At 40.5% G+C, this 26843-nt stretch overlaps 1 protein-coding gene across 1 annotated transcript in view; it reads right to left on the reverse strand.

The window, feature by feature from the left end:
- The window catches only part of BTRC (beta-transducin repeat containing E3 ubiquitin protein ligase), an 87653-nt gene that overhangs the window by 2420 nt on the left and 58390 nt on the right, over positions 1 to 26843 (reverse strand). Inside the window, exons 4-12 of the mRNA XM_010000081.1 lie at positions 20217 to 20448; positions 15456 to 15642; positions 11255 to 11351; positions 10235 to 10372; positions 9640 to 9758; positions 7024 to 7273; positions 6216 to 6334; positions 2054 to 2164; positions 1378 to 1456 (exon numbers count right to left, since the gene is read on the reverse strand). Of these exons, the coding sequence (XP_009998383.1) occupies positions 1378 to 1456; positions 2054 to 2164; positions 6216 to 6334; positions 7024 to 7273; positions 9640 to 9758; positions 10235 to 10372; positions 11255 to 11351; positions 15456 to 15642; positions 20217 to 20448 (1332 nt within the window). The remainder of the gene's footprint in view (positions 1 to 1377; positions 1457 to 2053; positions 2165 to 6215; positions 6335 to 7023; positions 7274 to 9639; positions 9759 to 10234; positions 10373 to 11254; positions 11352 to 15455; positions 15643 to 20216; positions 20449 to 26843) is intronic.

Raw genomic sequence — 26843 nt, forward strand, 5'->3', positions numbered from 1 at the left:
CAGGAATGCTGCTAATATGAAGCTGAAGTCTGAGACTCTCAGGATATCTGCTCATGAGCACAGAGTTGTTCCATAGTTTGCAACTGGGTGGTTGATGACAAAGGGTTTTTCTGAATTTCAGCCATGAAACTATTTGCAGTTTTATTTGGCTAACAAGAAGGCTTTTCAACATAGTACCTGCAGGCATCCAAGGCTCTTACAGACTCTTACTCTGCAGCTAGTGGTCTAAATACACGATTGGAAAAGAGTTAGAACAGCTTAATGATCTACTGCCTGTCAGCTGAGTCACAGTAACCCCCACACCCTGTGCCAAATGCGAAGGGAAATAGTTCAGTGAAATCTACAGCAACAGTAGCAACTCAGGTGGATGATGAGTGTGCAGAAGGCCAGCTACCATGGCTCAACTGGTGAGAGGTAACCAGGCTTTTAGAGAATCAGACAGCCTCAGCATGATCTTGGTTTAGAGCACAGACTGCAGTCACAGGCCACAGCAGGAAAAGGCCTAATGTATACCAGATCCAAGACTGTTCAAACATTCTTTATCTAAAAAATAAATTAATTTAGTACTTCTTTTTCAATGAGAATTTGGTACTAGACTGAGATCTTCCTTTATCCCTAGGGCATGTTCTGTCAGAGCAACAACAGTGCAAGATTTCTGGGGTGAATGTGATGGAGGAATGCTTCTAGGAAGCATCCCACAGCTTTGGCTGTACTGGCATTTTTCTCACAACCTCCCCATATTATACTAAGACCAGCACAGAGCCACTGTTAAGCATGACTGTGAATGCTGTTACTGCTCACACAGTAATATTTTAACCACAACATCATAAGACCTGCACTAAGTATCAATGGACAGCATTAAAGTAGTAGTTCCTGTTTGAGGATGATGCAATTTTACTGTCTGTTTCAGTCCTTACCTTCTCTTTCCTTAAACACCCAAAAGCCAGTTAAAAGAAATCCCAAGGGTATTTTTGTTCTTGTTCCTCAAATTCAGAATGTACTCCTTTGCTTTAAGGAATTTCGTGTCAGCAACTCAGACAACACACTAGTACATCATTCAGTAAACACAGGTAAAAGTAAACCCACTGACACATAGAACCCCAGAAGGACAACTCTCAAAAATGGATTTAGTTATTAACTTCAAATCACAGAACAAAGCTGTTAAAGTGAATGAAATCTCCATAGGTTCTACATTTTAATGCTTTATAGCTTGCAACATTGAAAAAAACGTTGGGCACCCAAAGAAGCCATACTCCTAGAAAGGATTTCTAGCTCCTGCAGACTGAGGATAAGCTGACTTGAATTTTCATGTCTCAAGATAGCACTGATCAAACCCACTTCTCTGGTCCCTCCACCACCCCTACCAAAAGCTCTTACCACAAGGGTTCGCAAGCAGAGGGTCCCTGCTGGAGCACGGGGGTCCAAAGCAGCCACAAGATCCCATACTTTAATTTTCCTAGTAGTGGAAACATAGACAAACACCATGGCTCTGTTAATGAGAAAAGAGCAAGTGCTCATAGAATAGAATTAACTGTTAGTACAGCTTAGCCAATACACCAGTTCAAGGAAAATTACAGCAATCCCTCTGCTCTAGAGACACGGTTCTTGCACTTCCCCTTTGTAAAACTTTTAGAGCTTAATGGGAGAAAAATAAATGCTGTCAACAAAGTAAACCATCTAAAGAGCAGGTGAACTAAGAAACATGGAAGTGCAGACACCAGTCTGTAATGGCAAATTGTTCAGAAGAAATAACCACAGATAGGAAAGACTGTTCTTACCAGTGGTTCAGCTAGAAGTAGTTTCAGGGTGAGTCAGTCAGATACTCTTATAAGCTAAAGACCTGGACCAGACACATCAAATAATGCTGATTTATTTCAAAAGATGAAAAAAAAAAGTATACTTTGTAGCATGGTCCTGATCTACTCGCCATGAAAAGGTCCTCTTGGTATGACAGACAAGGAGTCTAATATTTATAAAGGAGACACAACAAAGTGGGATGTGAGATAATGAGATGGAGAGGAAGATACAAGGATGACTGCACTGACAGCCTCACCCATCATATGCCCCGCTGACTATCCTCTTGTTGTCGAAGCGGATGCATCTCACCAACTCTTCATGGCCTTCCAGGACTCGTAAACATGCCCCACACTCAATATCCCACAGCCTGGAAGACAGTAGGACAAAACACTAAGAATTTTTAAATATTTGACCATCGCAACAAAACATTTGGTCTTTACATGTAGTTAAGGGAAACTTGGATATAAAGTTTATGATGAAGCAACAAAGAAGAAATAAACTACATTCACCATTCCTCTTCCTGTCATTAAGCAGATGTGTGGTTTTCAACATGACCCTGTCATGTTACAGTGTCACACGGGAAATGAGTCAGAGATCCAGAAATTTAAAGACCACCTGTGTGTAGTATCTACTGCTCCAGTAACACAGGACACCTCCCAGTTACCTTCACAGTGAGCCTTAAAACTTTATTTTACTGAAGTCGATTCTTCATAAAAATCCTGCCTTGAGACATTAAGAGAGGGAGACTTGCCAATCCCCTTGGCAGCTGGTTCCAACCAGTAAGATCACCTTCACAGGGCACACGCCCCTTTCAGTACCCCTACATGCCTATTTCTGATTTGCAGGCTACCATCAGACAAATTAAGACATCAACACAGTGATGAAAGTATGAGAATGAACGAGCCCCTTTTATTTGTCATTTCTCCCACTGAAGGTGTGTTTACTCTGTAATCTAGGCACCTAATGCATAAGCTAAAATGGGCACTCTATGATTCTGTAATGCATTTTCTTCTTGTCTTCAAATAATTCCTGTGGCGCTCTGCTGTTTCTAAGAATCCAATAATTTAAAATAGTTTTGGCATCAAAACCAGCACACACTGTCCCAGTAAGAAGCCCAGCAATACATTATTCTCTCAGTTGTAACTATCTCAGAGCTTTGGGCTTTGTAAAGGACTTTTAACATGGAGAATAAATTAAAATGCATTCATTTTTATACTTGCACACTACCTTGAAAATATGCTGAAAACGCCTGAAATAGTTAAGAAGTAAGTCTATCTGCTTTCCATACTTTTGTCAGCTCTTTAACATGACTCCTGATTACCCTGGACAAAGAAAGATTATTTGTCTACAAGAACTGAAATTCTGTGATATGTTCCACCTCTGGCTGAGACATGCTCTGCTCATACAGAAATCTTTTAATAGCTTTTGCTATCTGCTGTGACTTCCTGACACACAGCTGAAAGAAAGCAATCACAAATGCTCTTAAATGCTCATTCAGTTAGTGTCCAGACTGACATGAACTTCACAGCAGTGAGAAATACGCATGGTTTGTGGAATTTCTCTGGGTGGCACATCTCAAGCAGAACAGTTGCTGAGGGCTCAGGTCACTTTTACTTAAGAGACAAAGAAAAAGGTAAATTGTTCTCATGTATTTTACTCTTGAGGTCCTCCAGGGAAGAATCTAGATCCAGTGGATGTGTGCCCAAGGTTGGTGGATAATGTGGTAGTTGTCCTGCCACCACAAGTCACTCTCAATTTAGAAACAGGAATGAAGAGAACTTTCATCACTGTAGAATTGGGAAAGGATTTGTCTATGTACATGTTTGAGAACAAGGAGGAACAACAGATGATTCATGAATCCATGAAGCTGATCTTTCGGGAGTCTGTGAAGATCCCAATATTTTTCACGTGACTACAAGCACACAAGTCAAGGTCAGAGAAAGCAACTCCATGGCAAAGGTCAGCCAAAGGCACTCTGGCTGGTCAGAGAACGTTAAGTGTCTAAATGACTGTGAACAGGATGGACAATGCCAGAAGTGAACTGGTGCAGAAAGGTTTGAAGAGCAATCTTGTGCCAGGAACCTTCACGCCATGTGTTTCCATTCCTTGCCATCAATCCTGAGATTGCCAGCAGCTCTGAAAGGCTGCATCACACTAATTCAGGCCTGTATTTTCAGGTCCCAGTTTGAGGTTTACCTGAATCTGCATGGGATTAGAAGGTATGATCATGTCTTTAGCCATGTGGGAAATGGGCCTTCAAGCACAAAAGGCATAACTACTATGTGAGAGCAGAATGTCATAGAAGAATTGGTGCAAAGGGTATCTTCCAGATTTGATAACCTTCTAAAATGCCTTTCTTTAAATAGTCAAAGGACCAAATAGTAAGGTAACTCTTCAGGCTTGAGAACTAACTAACTAACTAAAAAAAAAATCCCCACAAAGCATATGCAGTCAAAAACTCTACCACTCTCTCTTCCTATAGCTTTGGGAGCAGAAGGAGATCTGCAATTTTCTCAGCCCTTAAGTCACTTGAAGTCCTGGCAGAGCTAGAATATGTACATAAAGCAGTTGAGCCTGAAACCCCATCTCCTAGGGAGAATGTTATCTGAACAGTCCGGTATCAGATTGCATGTGTCCATACACAAGAGCTTGAATACACACATGCAAATCAACCACCTGTTTAAAAACCAACCCAAGATGATGTAGTCTAATTCTATTTTCCTGCTCTAAATTATCTTTTTTTTTTTTTTTTTCTTTTTTCCTCCCCCCTAGCTTGTCTGTAGCAATGAAGAACTTTGGCCCCAGTGGCTAAGACACGGACCAGTTTCCATCAGATGGAAATTGACACCATAATAGTGGTGCCTATGTAGCTGTGTCCTCTTACACTGGTGAAATTTCTGGCCTAAAACAAAACCTAAACCATTTTTACATGGGATCTCCCTACAGAAGAAAAATACTAATTTCTCAGCTAGTTCATGTGTCCTTATGTTTACAGATGCAAAATTGGAAATCTCAGAGTTGTATTTTGGAAAAAAGTTTCCCTGCAACGGAGGAACAACCAACTTCAAATTCTGTATCAGGAGGCAGCCTCTCTGAAAGGCCAACACACAACATCTGGCATTTTACAGTAGATTAAAATCAAGCATACAAAGAAAGCACCAAGCCACCCACAAAGATAACTTAGTGGTTGGCCCTTTCCTTATCACCCTTCCACTGACTTGTGCCCTCTGCTAATGCCTGGGAGAAAATTATGTGACCAGGTAAGTCTTGTGCCTTACCCACACAGCTGCCAAAGTTGACTTCCATTAAGATTCACTGAAACATTCCTGAAATTCTAGCACGATTTATCTGTCAACTAGGGATTTTGTCCAATGTAAGTATAAAAGTAACTTTATTCCTCTTTAGTATTATCACTATCTTGACATTTATTTTTATTAGCATTGCAAGCAATATTTTGGATCCTTCCCTAACTGCTGTAATATTTAACTATTTCTTACTCCAATTCTGATACAAAGTTTCATAGTACAATTGCAGAGGGTTATTTTTTTCTATTTGAAGTGCACTTCTCATCATGTGTAGGTGGTGCTACCCTTACACAATGCCTGTTACGCTTTTCCCCCTGATTATGAGACACAAGTTCCAGCTCTCCTTGTTATGCTGTCAGACAGCCCCATACTAAAATCTGGCACAGTGACCTGGTGATGTCAACCAAAGGATTATTACTGACATGCAAACTGAAGAGTTTCTGCTTACACAGTCCAGCTTTCAAGATTTATCAGAAGGTAGACAATTACTTAAAGCAATGACAAAGACACAAGTACACTACTATTCAAGCTTGCTCTGTACCCACTGAGATTAGTAGATCATCCCTCTGCAAGCAGCTGCAGGATGTAGGGAGAAATCCTGGCTCATGACACCAGAAGGAGTTAAATCTCAGATTGCAACCAGGGCAGCTGGAGAAGTGCAAAAGGCATCAAACTGAACTTCATGCTCTAAACCAGCTGTTCCAAACTTAACCAGGTGCCAAGTACCACAAGAAGAGTTGGCAAGAGCCCAGCAGGATTTCTGCAGAGGATTAAATGCCTCTTACTGCAAATCTGACCCCTTTAACTTGACACACAGCCCAATTAAAATATCACAAGAGGGTATCACAGAAAGTGGTACTTACTAGCTCTTTCATACACCAGAACTGTCAGAGCAATGCAACTTGTTGATTAGTATGGGACTCTTGAGATACAGAGGATGAAAGACAACACAGTAAAACTTGCTTCTAATATCTCTTTTCAGCAGTTTCCAGTGTTCTATACCAAAGACGACATATTTCAAAGGTGACAAGGCTAAGAGCACTTCAGTTGTCTGTCCTCTGCACAACCCAGGGAATACTTGCACAGAACTTTGCAATGGGGAGTGTCTCTCACCTGATAGTATTATCTGAGGAGCCGCTCACTACTAGCCTGTCTCTGTACTGCAGACATGCAATGCCTCGTTTGTGGCCATTTAAGGTGCGCACAAATTCGCAGGTACTAGTGTTCCATACCTGTGACAGGAAGAGGGGAAGGAACCACACAGAGACAAAATCATTAAGAAGAGACTAACAAAAGCTGGTATCTGTATGCTATATAGGTGCACCCAGAATGCTCTTAATTGAAGATGCTATCATTAAGACTGAGAAAATTAGCCCTCTAATGACTTGTAACCATAGTCTGCAACTGTTAGCAGCTTAGGTCACTGTAGACAGAAGGATTTTGCCTTACTGTTTGAGAATTAGCTTCCAATATCAGGCTTTAGCACTCTCAGGCTATGATTTAGTTACACAGGATCTTGATTTCCCTCAGTTTTCATGCTGCAGATTGGGATCACAGCAGTAACACCGAAGTGACTCCTGTCCACTCACCTTCACTTTTGTCCCCATGCTGCCCTCTGACAACTGTTTGAATGACTGATGCTAAAACACATTATAGAGTAGTCAAGTTGAAAAAGAACACAGGAAAAAAAAAGTCCTTTTTCAACCGCATCTGTACCTGGATCTGATTTGCCATACAGCTCTGTAAACAAGTTGTGCAAGCTCAACAGAGGAAGGACAAGTGGAAAGAAGTAGCAGCAGAACCCTGCTTCTAGAGGAAGATCTGTGTAATCACTGCCAAGGATCATCTTCCCTGCCGGGTCACTGTTCTTGGTTATTAAATACCCCAGTGCTGCAAACAAAAAGCTGCTGAAACACCTCACCTTTATAGTTCTGTCACCTGATGCTGATACAATGTACTTGTCATCAAAGTCCACTACGTTGACAGCAGCTCGGTGCCCTACTAGCACCCTCCTCAGGGTGATGTCTGTGGGTGAGGCCATGTCCCACACAGCAATGGAGCGGTCCTTGGAACACGTCACCATCATCCCGTTGTTGAAGCGGAGGTGCAGCACCGCTTCGCAGTGGTGGATCAGTGTGTTCAGCATCTCGCCTGCGTTCACATCCCACACCCTGCAGTTCCAGATGTCAAATCAGAGAGAAGAGGGTTAAGAAACTGTACAGTAGCTTTTCTGCAGAGCAAGAGAGGGACAGAGAGAGGTAACTGACTCTCTAGCAACATTAGAGAAGCAAACGCCACAAGTTAAATCTACATCTATCAAATAGTTCATTAAAAGATGTATTTCATAAACCCCTTGATTCTGCAGACATTGAGACAGTCCAGCAGCTAAAAACCCCGCAATGCAGTTAACACCATAAAAATAACCCAGCCAGGAAAAAAGCATTCTTAATGCAGGGAACTTAGTGCTGAGGAAAGGTATGAGATTGATGGCCTTATAGACTGATGTTTCCTGGTTGTGTCAGCCTACCACATACTCCATTTCCAGTCAATTAGTACTTAATCATGACCTGTGGAGAAGCAAGTTCAGTGACAGGTGTAATTTTTGATCTCTCTCACAGGACTACCAACTCAAAGGATCATTTGTACAGAAGCAGAAGACTAGATAATGCTTTTCAAACAAATATAAGTAATTGCCACAAGTTGCACCATGACTTGCATTTACCCTGCAGCGCATCTGGTGCACAGCTACATTCCAGGAATGTGCTGAATACCCAAATTAAGACAGAGTATTTATGTCAATTTAATGTTACTGGAACCAACTGTTTCAGCTGAAAGATAATTTAAGATGAAAGTTAGACAAAGGCTTCATACAGAACTTCTAGGACTTGAAATGAAGACTTAAAGCCCTAAAAATGTTTCTTTTAGGCTATTCTGTTGGCAAAGCTCTTTTACCCTTCATAAAGAGATTTCCTTTGGCACTGTAACACTTGTATCCCAGATATACTATGTGAGAACAGAAAATGGCTGTATCATCAGGCACATCAGACACTGCAGAAGTTTAAACTTTCCTCTGCCAATAAGACAAGCAGTAAGAAAAGGCAGGATGTGAGAAAGACTTCTAATGTATTATTTTCTAACTTATGGAGGCTGAAGTACATCAACTTATAGACTATAAATGAGGAAGAAAACTACATTCCAATTACAAAATGCAAAGGAGAAAAATTGTCAGACTAAAGACCTGAGCCATTAACATATGAGCAGTTTGCAGACAGGATTGCCAAACTGAACAGGAGCTGGAGACCTACTGACTTCTTTGGGCAAGTGCATCCCTGAGACCTCAGAAGCATTAAGAGCCCATCTGTACTGACTATTGGATGAAGCCCCACTTCCTGAGGAGACCCAAGGATAAAAAGTGATGCATCCTATTTGCCTCTGGGGTCTGTACAAGCATTTACAGATACAGTGGGAAACAAAGTATTTCTGGGCAAGTAGCCAGTCTCTGATTTGGCCTGCCTGGCTTGACATGGAAGATGATAGTTTTTGTTACAGAAATCAGTCTCTCCTTTTGCAATCTATGTAACGCAGTGCATTTCCCACACTGTATTCAGGCAGGTGGTGTTGCTGAAATTCTGGATTCCTACTAATGATAGGACCCCAAAATGTAGCAGCACCACAAGACAGCATGCATTGCACATCAGAAATTAAATTTAATGGTTATTTGTTTAACAGTCACAGTTTACATGCAAACTTGGTGATAACCACAAGGAGCTTGCAGCCATAGTAACACAGAATAATAGCTTCAGAAAAGGCCACTGACACTGCTTTTCGTGGTCTGTAACTTCACTGCATGGGCACTGTTTGTGCTCTGACAAAAGAGAATATATAACAATAAGGAGAAGACAGACGTGCTCTTTCACATCCAAGTTCATATTGCAATTTACTAACTCATATGTGCCTGTATTTAAATAGCAGTCTCAGATTCCCTGGGATCTTGTAGTATGTCTAGTGGACTTCACATCTGCATGACCTGCACCACAAGTGCTGATGTGAGGTATCCAGCCTTTTGCTGGAGACTGGAAAGAATGCAAGGTTAGAAAGATTGAATGAAATGAAGCATCATGCTGAAATGGAATTAAAAGTCACAGGAGATCTAATCATGCATCTTTTGTTAAAATTACATTAAAATGGATGACTAAATCTTCAGAATTGCTTTGAAAACTTCAATCAAATTTTTATTAAAAAGTTATTCTCAGGGAGAATGTAAAGCATTCTCAGGGAGTACCAGAACATGCAAAACCTTGGTGGCCTTCCTAAGTCATCTTGACCTTGACTGGCCTTTGCTTAGGTTCTCGTTTCTCCTTGACAGTCATTTGCACAGACATCTGATAGGCAAGGACAGTACACTCCTGAACAAATATGCTGAAATACTTCACATGGAACTAAATGAACAGTACACATTTAATAAAAGATCATTCTGGCAGCTTGCAAGGCAAAAGTCTTAGAGGCAAACAGAAAGCTCCAAATCACAAGAACGCACCTGACTGTTGAGTCTGAAGATCCAGTAATGATCACCCGTTCATCGTACTGGAGGCACAGGACAGAACCTGTGTGTCCGGTGAGAATTCGCTTGCATTCTAATGTATTCTTATCCCAGATCTAAGATAGCAAACATCCAAAACCAGACAGCTCAGTGAGGTTTTCACTGTTCAGCAACTGCTGGTTTGACTGGTCTTTCTTTTACAACAACACATCATGCACAGTGCAGTTAGAACACCATTAGCAGTGCCTGAAGAGTCTTCTACAGGCTCTTTGGTGCAATACATTAACATCTTTGATATTACTAGCTTTACTACAAACATTGGTTTTACCCTTCTCACCAGGGTACAGGGCACAGTAATTACATAGCCTGTAATTACTGATGGACAAAAACTCTGCTAGTGAAGCCTGTTTGTACAAAAAAGTGCCTCTCTTGCTATATAAAAGAAGTATACATGCTGTGCAGGTGTCGGGTGAGGGGAGGCGAAGGCAAGGATACTAACAAGAGATTAAGTAGGTGTCACTGAAATTAGGACACTATTATTTGCAGCACAGACACTGCAATCCATTAGTATGCCATTTTGGAGCATTCTCACCTTAATAGTATTGTCTCGTAGGCCACTTACTATCTTCTGATCATCGTACTGTAAACAATAAACCCCTTTGCTTGTCTCGCTTCGGCAGTGGATCCTCTGTAAACTGTGCCTTCCACACCGCCAGTTCGATTCTATCGTCTTGAGGAGAGACAGGAGGCAAAAGAGAAGTAAAAAAAAAAAAGCACAGAACTATCTCCCCCTTGGTTTTGGACAGCAGACACCTTTCTTCACACTTTTTCCTGCAAATAGGCCCAAAGAATGACATAATTGTCCTTAGGGATATGGTTTAGCACTGGACTCGGTAGAGTTAGGTTAATGGTTGGACTCAAAGATCTGAAAGATCTTTTCCAGTCAGAAAAATTCAGTGATTATGTGGAATGGGGAAGGAAAAGTGACCTAAAAGATTTTTTTCTGTCTCTAACCTTTAACCCCACACCCCCGTGACTCGACGACTAAACAGCTGAAGACAAAGTCTGAGTTGAGCTCTAGCCAAGTGTTTGTATAGACTTATTACAACAGTGCCTGAGCACTGCTTTTGCCATTAGGAAACTACCAGAACATGGCATTTTGCTCACACTAGGTACAAGGCAACGATGCTCAGCTGCTCCCTGTTTCCCTGGGTCCCAGGACTGCAGTCTTCCCCAGTGCACTTTCTCCCTGGCTCACTTGCCATATGGGAATTTCTTCCCATAACATCTTAGTTCTCAACTGCACTGGGTGGAGCAAAGTACTGTGGAACTAAGAAAATCAAAACACTATAGTGCTGCTGTAACATCTGATGTGCAAGTTGTAGAGACTCTGTCTGCAAACAGCTCACTGAACAATCCAACTCATCCTCTGTCTAAGGCCCAGGACCGGAAATAGCTGTCCTGGATCTAAATTTTGGACAAGACACATCAGATTTCATGAAATAGTTCATTAGAACAAAATATTGTCACAATTTCAGCATCATGAATAAATCAGGGAGATTTAAAAAAAACAACAACCAAACACCACCATATCTGGAAGCTGTTACCTTACCTCTATATCCTGTATAATTTTGGGGTAAAGTGCTCTGTAGAAGGAGTTGGGTGGTGCAATCCCATCAGGAGTTTTATTTTTAAATAGATATTGTCCCCTGGAAGACAAAGAACATTCCTATTAAGCACAAATAATGTTTCAGCACTTTGAAGAAAGATCCTCCTGGCATTTTACAAATGGGTAACCACTGTTGAAAAGCACATACAGATTCACATTTGAACTTCATTTACTCAGTAAGATGGGGTGGTTCCGTGCTTGTTTGCCCTGCAACATATCCGCATTTCATTTTGACACTGAAATGCTCATGAAAAATGTGTGCATAGTCACTCAGGGAAGGAAAATATATTATCTGTTATGGACATTAGTCCATTCAACTCAACAGGAGGTGAGAATGGCTCATGACCACAATACACATGCTCATATCAGAGCTCACATTTAAAACAGAGTGTACAAAGAAAATGAGAGAAGCCAAGGAGCCTTCAAACTCACTATGCATTCAAGGTTAGTTTTATCTGCACTAGCATCAGCAGTATCAGTTTTGGTACATGGACATTTTACTGCTACTACTGTATTTTGACAAGCAACACTTCATCTGTGGTGCCTCTCTCATTTCAACCCTGATTTGGAATATTCATATCCCAAGCTAGGTTTTTGCACAAAAAAAACTTCTGTAAACGACAATCACTACCTGCTGTGTAAAAAACTTTAATTCCTCATCCTGAAGTTAAGAAGCCACCAAACACGGTGTGGAAGCTAGTAAACCCCACCATGGGCGTAGTAACTGCTGTTCTGCCTGGCAACATGCCTCACAAAATGGAGAGAGGCACAAATGCCTCTGAGTGTAATCCTGGCATCAGAGGAACAGAGTTTACACTGGGCCAGCTCTCCACTTCTCCCTCCCTTGCTCCATTATGGAGTAATTAATTGCTCAATGCTTCCTTGCACATTTCTTTCTTGTCTTTTCCATACAGTATATCTTGAAACTCATGTGAAAGACTGTACATTAGCTGCCTTGATGTACCAGAACTAGGGAAATCTTAACAATGAACTCAGTATAGGGTGGTAGCAAACTATAGGACTGAACAAACAAAATAACAAATCCCCAATAAAACAACTTTTGATAGTTCTTTAAATAAAGTAATTTAAGTATGCATTGAGTGAAAGGTGCTTTCCACTTTGGCCAGAGCAATAACTTGATTCTTCAAATACAGTACGCACTGGGAAGTGCACACAAGAAAATTATTGGCCCAGGGAGATAAAAAATGCTTTGAAGATACACAGAATACCTAGGACACATCCTGGAAGATAGGGTAGCTCTACAACAATCTGTATACAGGCCTATGTGCCTGTATACATGTCTATTGTTTCCAACTTTACTGGCTGACCTAAGACAAAGTCTTGTTGCTGCCCACAAGTCCTGCCTTGCTCCATGTAGAGTCAGTTGTTTACAGTACATCTAAAGGATTGCTTGCAATTCTGAAGGCAACCCAGTGACCACTGGGCTGTGGGTCTGGGATAAAAGGAACTATTGTTTGCAGGTTTTGATAACTGGCCAATTCAATCAAGTATTCAGATGGACACAATCATGCCCAAATTTTGGACTTCTGTTTTATATTTCTCTGCATCTGTGTAAACCTTACTACTCCATAATAAACTGTCAGTGAAGGCTACTGTGTTGTGGAACTGGGGGGTTCTGTTGTAAACCACACGCTGCAAATGCTGAAATCAGGCAGCCCGTGTGCAAAGTAAGGAGCTGTAAGCAAATAACACCAGTTATCTATCAGTCCAAATTGTCCAGTTAGTCACCTCTTTGTGTCATGCACAGAGTTAGTGTTGATTACAGGCTATAAAGCTCTATATGACAGAGATGCAATTACATGGGGTATTTCTTGTCTGTGTCTCTTAACCACCCCACCATGCCTGCAGTTACATCTTCCAGAGCTAGCCAGAAGGCAATCTGAAAAGGCATGACTTGCTCCGGTTGTGTCAAAGCAACATAATGGGACGTAATGTAAATCTGACAAAGAGGTACATTAAGAGAGTAAGAGGGTGTGACTGTCCTTTGAGATGACAAGTAGGATTTTCCAAATGCTCTTTAAGAAATGTCATGGGCCTGTGTGATGTAATCAGTGTTAATATTATTTCTAAAATCTGGAAGGAGTAACTTGAGAACTATCACCTATGATCTCTGACAAGATGTGGAGAATAAGTAAAGCTCCACAGAACAGGAAAAAGACAAATGTAGTTCTTGCATTTAAAAAAAAGGGAGTAAGTTTCACCAAGGAAATGATGGACTGTCCAACACAGCTTTGATGGCTCAGAAGTTCAAGAGCACACAGTCAATCAGATGAGTGCCTAGAAAGTGACTGTGACAAACAACAGGCAACACTGATCAATCCAGAACACACCATGTCAGACTGACCTAATTTCTTCTCATGAGCTATTCTCGTGACTTAGCAACGGAAGTTTGGTCTTGGAAGAGCTCATGGGTAGACACACAAATGGCTGGAAAGCACAACTTCTCAATGATGCACTGTGAAACAGGACAGCAACTGGGATCTTGCATGGAGTCTGTCCTAGATGTGTCATTATTGAGCATTTTAATTAATGAAAAATAATAGAACAGGGAGTGCATAGTATTATACCACCATTAAAAAAAAGTACACATGTCCCACTGGAAAGTCTGAAACGGAGTGTCCTCCATTTGGCATGCAAAGCCATGCCTCTCACAGCACCAAACTCTGGCGATGCCTCAGCAGAAGTAAGACACCCAGCTGATTACACCATCCTCCAAAAATGAAGTAGATTAACTGGGGAGGGTCTAAACAGAGAAAAACAAGAATGGCAAGAGGACAATTCAACACAGGATTATGGTTGCTTGGTTGGTTGGCAAATCCAAAAATGTAGGAAACACGATCATCTTCCAACATGGAAAAGATCACTGCAAATAGGAGAATGAGAAACTTTGCTGTGTGCCTATGTGGGATAAATATAACATGCTGAACTCTAGCTGGGAAGATAGTCTAGATTTTAGGAAAATCTTTCTAACACTAAAGTTAGTGAAACAGTGGAACTCCTTGCCTAGGTGAGACCTAGGAAATCTCCATCAGTGAAAGTTTTTTAAGAACAAGTTACACAAACATAAGAGAAACAAGGCTCTGCCTTTGGGAAACAGGAGGGACTACATAACTTCTCTAAGTCCTCTTCGGACTTATGATGACCTCAACAACACAGAGCAAAAATAGAAGTCCCGGAGAGAATAAGGCACTAAAAGGAATGCAAAAGTTACCACTGCCATGCTTGTGTTTATTTTACACTCTTTATAGCCATTACACTGTTGGAAGAAGATCAAAATAGTATTTATTTTTAAAGGATGTTTCATAATCTTGATTTACTTGCCCTTACTTCCTGAGACAAACAGTATAACAAAATTAACCATAAAACAGGAGTCTTTGTTTGCAACTCTGTATCTTTTTCTTTTTAATAGCAACCAAAATGCCTGAGCTGTCACTTTTATCTTGTTTATGAAATATTCATACCCAGCTTCCTTTCTGCCAACATCCTAGGGACACCCTTGGAAACGAAAATTATGTATTAAAGGACGTACCCCTGAGAGGGAAAGTTCTAATGAAATGTTAACAGAGCAGCTTCAAACTTGAGTGAGACCCACATTGTAGTAAGGCTATTCCAGATTATTATTAACTAATCTATCTGCATTTCTAAAGTCTCCTATTCTCCGTGGTACCTACTCTCAGCTTCCAGTTTGAAAATTAAACAGATATCTAATAGTGAAAATCTGCTGAGGAAAACAAACAGACCTATCAGGAAACAACTAATTCATAGCAAATGCAGCTCCACTGCCACCCCTAAAAAAGCTCTTCTGCTCTGAACTGCTGACTAGTTTAGTGTTCCCCTGGGGCATACATAGCTTCTTAATTTGAATCAAATGACAGCTGGGTGTAAAAGTCTCAGTCTGTATATCTCACTTGTCACAGTGGGACAAGAGCATGATCAAAGGAGGAAAGTGAGGAGAAAGCCCTCCCATTGCCTGCATAGCCAAATGATGCCCTAAGCAACTGTCAGTTTTGGAACCAACACCATCTTCCAGGGTGCTAAATATCCTTCTTCAAACATGGTTTGAAACACAGATCACCTACTGTCCTGAATGGCGGCAAAACAGGTGAAAATGCAGTTTCCTCACCATCCTCTCCTCTCTGACAAACCCCTCCACAGGGAGTCTGTCCTGACCATTCTCTCGATGAGCTTCTTCCACAGCATGCCGTCCGATGTCACCCGGTACCACTCCTTGCACACCAGCTCAGCAGCACACAATGATTTGGCATCCAGGTATGACAGAATGTTCTCAGCAATGTGATCCAATCCCCGAGCTGGTGGAGAAAGAAAAATAATTATTTGCTGGGGAGAATAGAGAGTATAAAACAACTCCCCTTGCTAATACAAAAACACCCTCTCTTTCCATCTCCTCTTCCATGTGCAGGATCAAATGCATAGAAGAACATTTGCAGCTAAGTTCAGGAGTGAACAGTGTTCTCCAACTTCCTTTGGATATAACACAACAAGTCATTAAAAATAATAAAGAATCCAAGAAGTCATTCCAATCTATTTCGATGGGTTTTAGCACTAGGGGGATATTCTATGGATGGCATTTCCAACTCAGCAACGCAGCCCCCAAAATCTCTCTATATTAGGACCATTTCTCATCTCACTGCTACAGCTGTTCTCATGTTCCAACGGCTCAAAAGCTGTTTTTGCTAAAGCAGTAGCTTTTAAACGTAATGAAGAAAAAAATATATATTCCCAATGTGTGCCCTGAAGGGTAGTGGTACCTTTAGACATGGGGGAGGGAAAGATATGCAGATGCACAGAGAACTTGAGACGGAAGGAGAAGCTGTGTAAAGAGAAAGTGAAGCAGGTTTCCTAGCTTCATTTATTTTAGTGGGTGGAGGAAAAATATGCATCAAAATGGTATACTTCACAAATATTTTCCAGTGTGAATACCAGGACTGGCTTTGTTTCATCATGATTGGAGCAAAATGTAAAGCACTTGCCCGGTTAGCACTGAGCAGCCCAATGTAACGTCTGTGTAGCTGGGGGCCAGGGAGGTTATGCAACGTTTCTTAACTGGATGGATGTATTCAGTAAAAATGTGCCCTTATGCACTCAAATTTAATCACAAGCAAGACTTCAGGAAAATAAGATGCCTTTTAAATGAGATGCTGCATAAATACAGCTTCTCTTGGAGGCTGTTTAATTCACAAGTGAGACACATCATTAAGAGATTATCTCACTTCACAGGTCAAATTTTAGAGGTTTTGTGAAAGTTGCAGTTTATACCCCATCATCCCTCAGGCATAATGTTCAAACCAACCAAAAAAGAGGCACGGCAGATTGGTATTACATGCATCTTCCTCCTTGTTCACATTTGGGACAGAGTTAAATACATCTTTTCTTGCCTTTAAAACAACAGCCTCAAAGACGAGGCCCTTCCTTGTGACAGCGAAAGCAATAAGTGCATTTTTACAGTCACATGTCCATACTTCTGCAAACCCAAATTTGGTGCAATCAGCTGATTCTGATTAAAGTTCATGAGACACAAAAGGCCTAACCACTGGGTTTTTTAAATTGAAAGATCACAGTATTATCTTCCAATGCATGAAACTGAGAAAATTCAGCATGCCTCCTCTTGCTCCTTTCAGACATCCAAAATTGGTAATATACTTTGGGTGAGACATGCAGCCCAGAGTTTTATGATTCTATTCATATGTAGAAAAAGCATGTGAATGATATCATGCACAACCAGAGAGTGCAGAAAGAGGTCTGACATTTCTTATCTTTATAGATGCAAAATTAGATGTCAACCTGGAGAAATAAAAGCATCAGCAACTTTTATTATGTATTTAATCTGAAAAGATATATACAGCCATGACAAAAAATTCTTTTAAAAAAACAAACAACAGAAGAGTGCCTGTAAATTTAGATTGATATGGTAGCAATTTGTGGGAAGAGAGATACAATGTTTTAGTGAACCTGAGCAGGAATTTGCAGGAATTCTGTACTTCAGTAGGGCAAACATGGACATCACGTTCCCCAGCTTCCCTACCTTGACACATGCAGCCCTGAGCTCTACTGGGTGAAAATGTCATATCTGCTTTCCCAGTCTGTGTTGCTTCCAATGGGCCCTACAGACCTCTGCAGACCCACCTGGACATTTACAATGCCTGCCTGTGTAGTATTAGTATTGCTGGATTTATGTCAGCAGCATCACAGCAAGGCATTACTTTATATGCAGAACAGCCAGTGGCTTTAGGAAGCAGGGCTATGCTGCACAAGCAAGGCACAGTAATCTTCACCCTAAGTCTGCCTCTGACCCACCTGCCCTTTCTGGACCATCAGTAGTTGCATTTAGATCTTGAAGTGTAGCAACAACTTCCATGAACATTAGTCATCATTTGCTGCTGATCCTAGACCCTTCCCAGAGAAGGAACACTAATGTTTTGGCCTCTCCTCTTCACATTTATGATAAGTGGATGGGCAGAGGATTTGGCCTGGCTGCAAATTCAATTTTATTGTCTGGTTTCTTAGGAACAGCACAACCCTCTGAGACATACACCTAACAAAGCATGACTTCCTTAAGAAAGAGAAATCTCTGCTCACAGAAGTTTTTACTAAATTGATGTGAAACACGATTAGCCATTCAGCCCTCCACAACAGCAAGAATGTTTCAGTTATTTCACACATGAAACCCTTATAAAAATGACTTTCCTCATAAAAAATGTTAAACAGCTTGGAAATGCTAAGCAGAGAACTTTTTTTTCAGAAACAAAACAAAGTTTGTTAAGTACACAGTTAAGCTGTATTTTTCAAACAACCTTAATTCTGTCCAAAGTACTGGGAAAATAATCCGAGCTACTTTTACTCTAAACATGCTCAAGATCTAAAACTACCTTTAATTCTAATCAGTCTTTGGGATAGTGACAGGAGGACACAGATAAGATACCTCCTGATTTTGAAGCAGTTTTACTGTTATACTTACTCGAGGAGGAGAGCAAGAGAATTAAGGAGTAAAACTGAAATCAGAATACTGAACACTTGAGAATTTCAGAAAGCTAAAAAATACTAAAACTGTGGGGTTTTTTATCATTATGTGATTTCATTTAAAATTGTAGGTTCATTGCTCTTTCTTATGCAGTTTCTTACCTTTCTCTTTTCCATTCCCCTCATTAGAAAGCTGCCTATATTCAGGACATCCTGCATGAACTGCAGAGTCTGTGCCAATATAATTCCTTGCCAAATTTTCTCCCTTAAAGCTATATTCACTAGGACATTAGCACTTTGCAAATATGCAAATTGATGCACATCCATTATTTAAGCACATAGTTCACACAACTATTCAAATACTCACAGAATAGCTGCCTTCTGAGATCTGTTCTGCATTCTGAGATAGTAATATTAGCAGCTTCCAGAGTAACTGTGAAAGACCACTAACAAAGGTGATATGGCTAAGAAATTTTGAATGCCTCTGAAAATATTTACAACACTTTCCCAAAATTTTCATTAAAAGGCTTGTAGGATGAATTAAACAAATGCAAATGACATATGTTGGCTTGCTCTGATGGAGTTTTGTGGAGAAAGATCTCGTAAAATTGTGTATGTAGCTATGTGTATACTTCCTCTTTAAAAGTAGGGAAACCAATGCACTTTCAAAATATTCCCTGCTTTTCTGAAACAGAACAGTTCCACAAGTTATAATGCTGCACTAAGTACATGAGATTATTGCCACTGGATTACTAAAAACTAACATAAAGTAGGTACTTAGCATAGCTAAGATTTTTTTTTTAATGCTACAACAGCCATTTGATTACTGGGCACAATGAGCTTAAAAATCCAGTGAGTATAAGTGTTTAATTTCATAGCAAAACTCCTTCAGTGCCTCTATGCTTTGTACAATTTACAGTTAGATGTGCTTTTTCTATCTTTTAACCCTAGACTGAAATTTCACGTCAAGAAACCCCTTCTGAAGAATGTTCAAATTACTGGATTGAAGAAATTGTTGGAGACCAGCAGTTCTCCAAAGATATTCAGAGAAGTTTTTGGCAAGAAACTCTTCAGCTAACTATTTATACACAACATATGTGGTATTTGCTCAGGTCTGTATCAAACTAAGAACCTATGCCACTGGAATGATAATCTATTATCTATCTATCTGCAGAGGTACGATCTGAAAAAAAAGACCAAAGAGCCAGGAATTTCAATCTGGGCCAGAAACTCTATTGCTGTATGTATTTTATCTCCCACAGCCTCAGCTTCCTGTCTATAAGACAAGGCCAACATATAACTGCACATACACTACTTCAGGCGTGCATTCTGTGAGATACGCCAGTGCAACATCTGAGAACAGCAGGGAAAATATTCTCAATGGAAAGCACTACACAGATGCAAAAACCAGAACACTTCTATCCTTTGATCTTATGTCCTCCATTTTCTATTAGCAATAAACATTTAATCAAAGTCATGGCTTCAAGAAGGTATTTTACTAGGAGAGAGAGAGAAAAAAAATCTAAGTAAGAAAAAGGAAACCCTCAGCTGAGCAACCAGAAAGAGTAGTAGTTTTAATTTTTAAAAAATGTGTTATTCGTGCATTGTTGTGGGCAGGTGAGTACAACTACCTGCCCTCTAGCTTGACATGACTATCCTTATCACACATCTCTGAGCAATCATGTACTCCTAACCAAATTAGATATTAGAATGTGCCTTGAGAGATGACAGGAATACAAAGTAAAATATTACTGTATTTCATACCTGTATAGAGTTTTTCATTCAAAAGCTATAATTTGGTTTGCAAACTGACCCTAGAAGAGAACTCTCCAGCAGGGTAGGCCAGAGTGGAACAGTTTTCTGAAAGACCAGATGGAGGATCAAGCTCCTTCTGCTGCAGAAATACCTGGCAGTGCAGTGATGAAGTCCCGCTGTAACATGGGTTTGAGGTATGAGTTTATGTGTCCATGCTGGTAGTGACACATCTGGGAGATGAGGTGCTCCACAAACTCCACCTGGTCAGACTCGGACCACTGTTCAAAATACTTGACACAGAGTTCCTTCTCCTTCTCATAGCTCGCAGACAGTTTTCTTTGCTTGGGCACAATCATACTGGAAGTGCCATTGGCAAGTTTTGTCTGTAAACAGAAAGGAGATAAAAACCCAAATCATACACATGAAAAGAAGCTCACGTGATTTTATTATTTTTTTGAGGGAAAAAGCAGAAGGACAAAAGCACATTTGGTGCTGTCAGTGGGAGTGCAGCCACCATCAGCTGCAACCCTTGCAGGACATCGCACTGGTTCAAGCCAGAGATTCACACAAAGGACTCTGGTTAGATGGGAAACCTTCAGTGACAATTTAGCATAAATACAGTTTTATTTACATCTTGCAACAGGAAAATGCCTTTGGACTCTTAATCTACAGTTACCAGTTACTTCAATGAACCAGGAGAAAACTCCATTCGTATTTTGGTTGCTTTTCTAAAGAATGGACTTCTGCTCAAATTCACAGGGAATGCATAAAATGGATGAGACAAAAACTATTATTTCTTTTGAGTATAAAATTATACCTTGAGAGCAAAGCCAGCTAAACCACACCTTAATATTTGGTATATCTTTCATGGAATAAAAGATTTTCAACGTCCTGAGCACTATTAATATCTTGTCAGAAGAACTCAGCTCAAAGAAGAGTTTCAGGGATAAAACAAAACACAGACATTTCAATTTACTACTTGATAGCAAGATACCATTTCTGCTTTCTAAACACTTTCACTGGAATAAAAGTGCACATTTTACATTGCAAGGATATTCTTTGTCCAAGTAAGATTAACGGTCTGCTGGAAATTTATTTTTTTCCCATACTGGTAAAATAGTTTGCATTAAAGCTGAAAATGTGATTTTCTCTCTTTCATTGCAATGGTTTAACACCAGAGAGCTTACAGTAATAGTCAGTATTATTACATCATCTTTATTTACAAAACACTCTTACAGGTTCTCTATTAATTATAAGATAATTAGAAACAAATTACAGATATCAGAATATATAAAACATTGACAAAGAGGTGCCATATTTCTGTTTCATGATGATAATTCCAGACATCAACCTCATCAGGAGACTTTATTAACTTTTAGGGAAAAAATTATTACCTAAATCTCTCTGCAAAGGTACCTAATGAGCTAAAATTAATGCATGGATTAGCTGATTTTACAGGAAAAGAAAAAAACAGCAAAGCAGCCTTCTTTCAGCAAGTGCCAAAACAGTGGGTTATTTAGAGACCACAAATTCTAGTTACTAAAACTGGATTTAGAATGCAGGAATTTCTCATTTCTCAGGAGTAAATAATTCCTGTATTTTGATAGCACCCCAACTCAAACAGCTTTTTGGAAAATCTATTCAACTAATCACCATTTATGTTTCATTTTCTAGACAAAATCCAATTGAATACCCTTTTTCAGCACTTCCAGCAGAGCTGGACAGAGTGTAGAAATAGACAGTAATTAGCTGTCTTTTTAAACAAGCAATTTAACAAGTTTCTGCTACTTCTGAATTATGGTTTGCCTTAAGTTTGTTTGACAACACAGAACATGGAAATCACATCATCAGTGCTCAACTCTGCAGTTCAGTGTTTTCAACCTTACTTTTACCTCCACTCCTCCCTGCAAATTTCTGTATGTGCCCAGTAAGATCTTGCAAGACAAGGGCTATGATTGAGTGATGCTTCCGTTTGGTCACCACAGGGACAGCACTGACAGGTGAGTTGCAGACCAAGTTTTTGGGCAGAAGGAAAGAAACACACTCTCTCAGGTTAATGTTTTATAGAGAGAAATCTCTCAAGGGACTGTGGGCATGAAGTCCACAGTCACAGGTCATGAAGGCGTGAAAGGCTGGGACTTTTCCTAGCAAAGTCCACAGTAGGCCATTGTCTGGCAAAAAAAAAATTATCATCAATGGACTGCACTGAACATCGTTCTTAAGGGATTTTGGTCATTTTTGCTGCAGTTAAACTGCCTGCATAACAGACACCCCTGTAAAAATGCTGGATTAAGACAGTGGAGAGGTTTTGTATTATACAAGCTTGATCTCACTTAATTTCTCATTTTATTTGCTGTGCAGCTCACAACAGGTTCTCTCTACAAAGCATTTTTTAAAAACCTATAGCTCTGTCTTTTTAATGTGAAAGACTGTGAAGTCTGACCAATATGCTGAGCTAGAGTGGAGTAGACAGCTGATGTGCCAAGACCACAAAGGGGGCAACTCCTTTAACAGGGTGACACCAGATTCTAGCCTTTCCTTGCCTCCTGAGCACTCTTCTCCCAGCAGCCTTCAGCTCCCCAGTTACCTCTAAAAAAACATTGGTTTGGGGTATCAAACAGAAGATGCAACATATGCAAAAACAAGTAATGGCTTATGTGTGTACAGACAGATGGCTTAGATGGGACAAAACAACCCATTCTGCCTGGATCCCAAATGCATACAAGCCTCCTGGGTAGGAATAATGAGTAAATGGAGGAGTCCATTGAGCAACACCTGTAACAGCTCTGGAAGTCAGGGTTTCAGGGTTATGTAGAGATTCTACTAAAAAACACACTAAAAATGTTACTGTGTTTATGTCCAAACTAGTGGACATGCAAATACTTTTAGCTGCATTCTGACAAAGTCAACTTGAGACCTGGTTTGCACCCTTGCCTGCTCTGGCTTCTCATCAAAAATCGAGGACAAGCCCAGAGGTAGCTATGGTGTGTCCAGCAGGTCCTATGGTCTACACAAGAAAGGGACCAGGAGGACAGGGCAAGCCACAAACACATCAGTTGTGCAGGGCAGAAGCAGAAGAACTCACAGGGCTCCCAAATCACTCAATCACAATACATGCTCAAATGTCTCTCCCAGACAACCTGTAGCTAGAGTTCAGAACAAAATTCCATAATTTTCATTTGAAGATTACTGAAAATTCACTGGGGGTTCAGTGAAAAAGATCCGTTATTAAAAAAGGGCAAAAAAACAACAACATCAAGCATCTGTATTATTAAAGAGATGGGGGAGAGGGCAGTTACTTTAAGTAACAGGATCGATTTGGCTTCCTGAGAAACCCTGGTGACTCAATTATTCTGATCAACTGCCTCAAGTTCATTACAAACTACCTCAGAACAGTAACAGCAACTATTGCCTGGAACACATTATCATCTCCAGCTTCTTCCCTCTCCTGGTACAATAGCTGGGCCTCATCTGAAAAAGAAAGAACTGTCCCACATGCCATCCACACAGTTAGGGTGAATATCCATCCAAACACACTGTTTAGGGTCATGCTTTTTTATAAGCTTCACTTCCAAAAGTGGCAAAGAAGAATAAGCACTGGTAGTCCATCACCTGGGAGGAAGTTTGGGTGTAACAGAGCAAACTACTCGGAACAGATAAAGCTTTTCCGGTTCTCTGTTCAAAATCCCCTGTAAGTGTGGGCTGAGAGGTGCTCAAGCTGGCTCTAGGCACAACTCCTCATTTGTAGGAACAGCAGAGGCGTCCTCCTACAATGGTGTGCCAGAGCTAGTAAGCTGCGCCAGGAAACCCGGGGGACTGCGTGCCTCAGGTTGGTACTAGCTCAGGGAGCTACGTCCTATGCTCCATTGCAGTCCGTAATTACAAGACCATTTCTCCAAATGGCTACATTTAACACAAAGCACATTTGTATGCCCAGTGAAGTAGAAGACGTCTAATATATGAAAGGGCTTTAATCTAAATAATGGCTTGCATCTATAGGAAGGTGCAGTATTTCACCACAGATAAATTAAGCCTGGATAAATCTAGTACTCTGCAAATAAAATAAAACAGCCATGGTATATCACAGCATTACCCCATATATGACTTTTGGGTTTTTTTCAGTACAGGGGTCCAAGAAACCTCCTAAGGCACAATAAAAACAAACAGAAGAACAGTTCTCTGATTCTGGTACAGGTATACTGTTTCTCCACCCATATGAGTGGTCACAATTTCTATGTAATTTTTTTTAAAAAACACCATGTCCTGTCATCTTTGCAGAGGACTTTTGTTAAGGCACTTTCCACAGGGTAGATGAACTCAGATTATATGTTTCCTAAGGTAAGAAGACATCTCTTAAAGTCAAAACCAAAGAAAAGCTGTTTCTTAGATTATTGAGTGTGGCTTCAATGGTCTCAGCGAGGTTTGGAACCTTCTGAACCTTCAAAACATCTTCATACTGGAGCTCTAAAAAGACTGAGAACTTGGACCACCACTGCAAATTTTTCAGTTTTTCTTAGACAAAAGGAAGATACTTCCCTCCAACATGCCAGTACCAACAGGTCACACTGGGCTTCTCCCCTCCTTCCTGGACTCCCTGGGACTACAGGTTCTGACATGGAGAGATCTACTACTTAATTGAAACTGCAGCATTTCACCTCTAACCGCTTGCACGGCCAGTTGTGGTGAAGTCACTGATCTAGACAGAGCCACCTTAACAGGATTTTTGGATGGGTTTTAGTGAAGGGGAGGAAAAAAGAGGACATAATGTTTAATTATAAGAAATGATTGAAATAGGCACAGACATACCCCGGGTGCCTCTGCACTGCAGCAAGCTCTAAACTTGTTATCGTTAATGGTTTAAATTTCACTGTGCTAATCATTTCAGGACACAAGCCTTTCTTGATAATCTAATGAATTATTCCAACATCCTTCAGCAAAAAAAATCCTCCATGACAGCACTAATTACAAGACGTTTTCCCAGTGCTTATGTAAAATATGACAGAGCAGCAGCTTAGGGAATTGCAGAAAACTGCTTCTAATTTCCACTGAGAAACTGACAAACACCTCTCTTTCATCTCTCCCAGCTCTCAAGTAAGATTTAACTTTCTCATTTAGTTAATTACCGAGTGAGGATCATCATTTTCCCGGATCGGAGCGGCACAGAGCCTTTATCGTGTTAACTTGTGAACTTGATCGATGGCTGCTGCTAAAACTTAATAACTTCACCCCCTGGCAAATTGTAAGATAAATATAATAGGAGAAACTCTGACAGTAAAAACCTGCCAGAAATGAGCGCTGTGTTTATGTTTCTTTGCAGGCAGCAAAAAAACAACCGACAGCTTATTACTGGGTGCGTGTTACTTATACTTAAAAGACTCCAGGCAGTTAACTTTCTGTGTACTGTTCAAACTTTACTCACAAGATAAAAGACACTGGGGAAAAAAACAAGCAATGGGATGACAAAGAAAGGAACCATGGAGGTGTGTGTCCAGAACGGAGGGGGAAGATCACTTAAAAATGAAAGCAAAGCCACACTTGTGTCTACATCCTGAATATTCTTCAAAATTAAACACAATAAAAATACCCACAACAGTGAATCCAGACATGAAACTTGTTTCACCAGCAGCATAAAGCTTGGGGATTTTGGAACATGTTAGAAGCTGCGTGGGAAAAGCAGAAGGATTAAAAAGTACCAGTGTGGCAGCAAGATGATTTGGTTTGATGCCTGTAAAGCTGCTCTTAACCAGAAAACCTCAGCATGGCTGGCTTTTCCAAAGCTACTGGTGTGGCTATGGCCCTTGATGAAGTACCACCCAATACCTCTCCCATGTAGCAAAGTAACAAAACAGGTGAAACAGAGCTAAAAATGTATGCCAGGCCTCCATGCTAAAGGGCAGTGCTAGCATTTGAGAATCCTGTTGAAAGGGTGTTGTTTGCATGGCCTAAAGGCAGTAACAGCATAATTAAAAGGATACAGGTTCAACGTCTTTGTTTGGTAGCTTCTTTTTTAGGCTTGTAATTACCAAATGCTCCAGAACTGATTCCCAGACTGCCAAGGCTAAGTAAAGAGGGAGGAACTCCTTTGTTGCTCCTTACTGGCAGCTTCCTATTAAATAGCTCCTTTGCTTTGAGAACTGGGGGGGTGGGAAGGGGGTGTCTCATCATAAAGAGCAGAAGCTTGTGAGCCACAGCACCCAAAAGATATGAGAAGGATAGCTGGCTCTTCCTTCCTCTCCTCTGCAGGATGAACCTGCTTTTCCAGTGTTTGACTTGACAGCAAAGCTACAATGCTAGGTCATTAAACAACTCACTCCATTTACTTTTATTTTAAAAGCTCAGTTTAGAATCTACCCATTTCCGTCCGCCTCCATCTCACATAACAGTCTCTTTGAGGTTAACCATGGGTTTAGCACATATATGGACTTACTCGCTCAGTACTGAATTAGTTTCCACGCTGCAAAGCTCCCTGAAACATTCTGAAAAACGAACATAACCCAGAAGCAGATGATCATCAATCACATCTGAGAGTCAAAAAGAAAGCACCATGAAAGAAACGCAGCATCTTTACTATTTATTTTCAAGAGAAAAATCAAAATACATGCTCTCACTGAGATTAACAGTCCCCTAGAAGGCTAAGGAACAATCAACTTTGCCTGTCTGGGGCTTTCAGCTGCTTTTCCACATCTGATATCTAATCACACTGCAGAAAAACTTTTGTAAGAAAGGATACATCTAGATGAAAGATCACTGGAATTATGCTGGACACAGTAGCCCAACC

Source organism: Chaetura pelagica, unplaced genomic scaffold (assembly GCF_000747805.2).
Source record: "Chaetura pelagica isolate M959 unplaced genomic scaffold, ChaPel_1.0 scaffold436, whole genome shotgun sequence".
In the NCBI taxonomy this organism is placed as follows: domain Eukaryota; kingdom Metazoa; phylum Chordata; class Aves; order Apodiformes; family Apodidae; genus Chaetura; species Chaetura pelagica.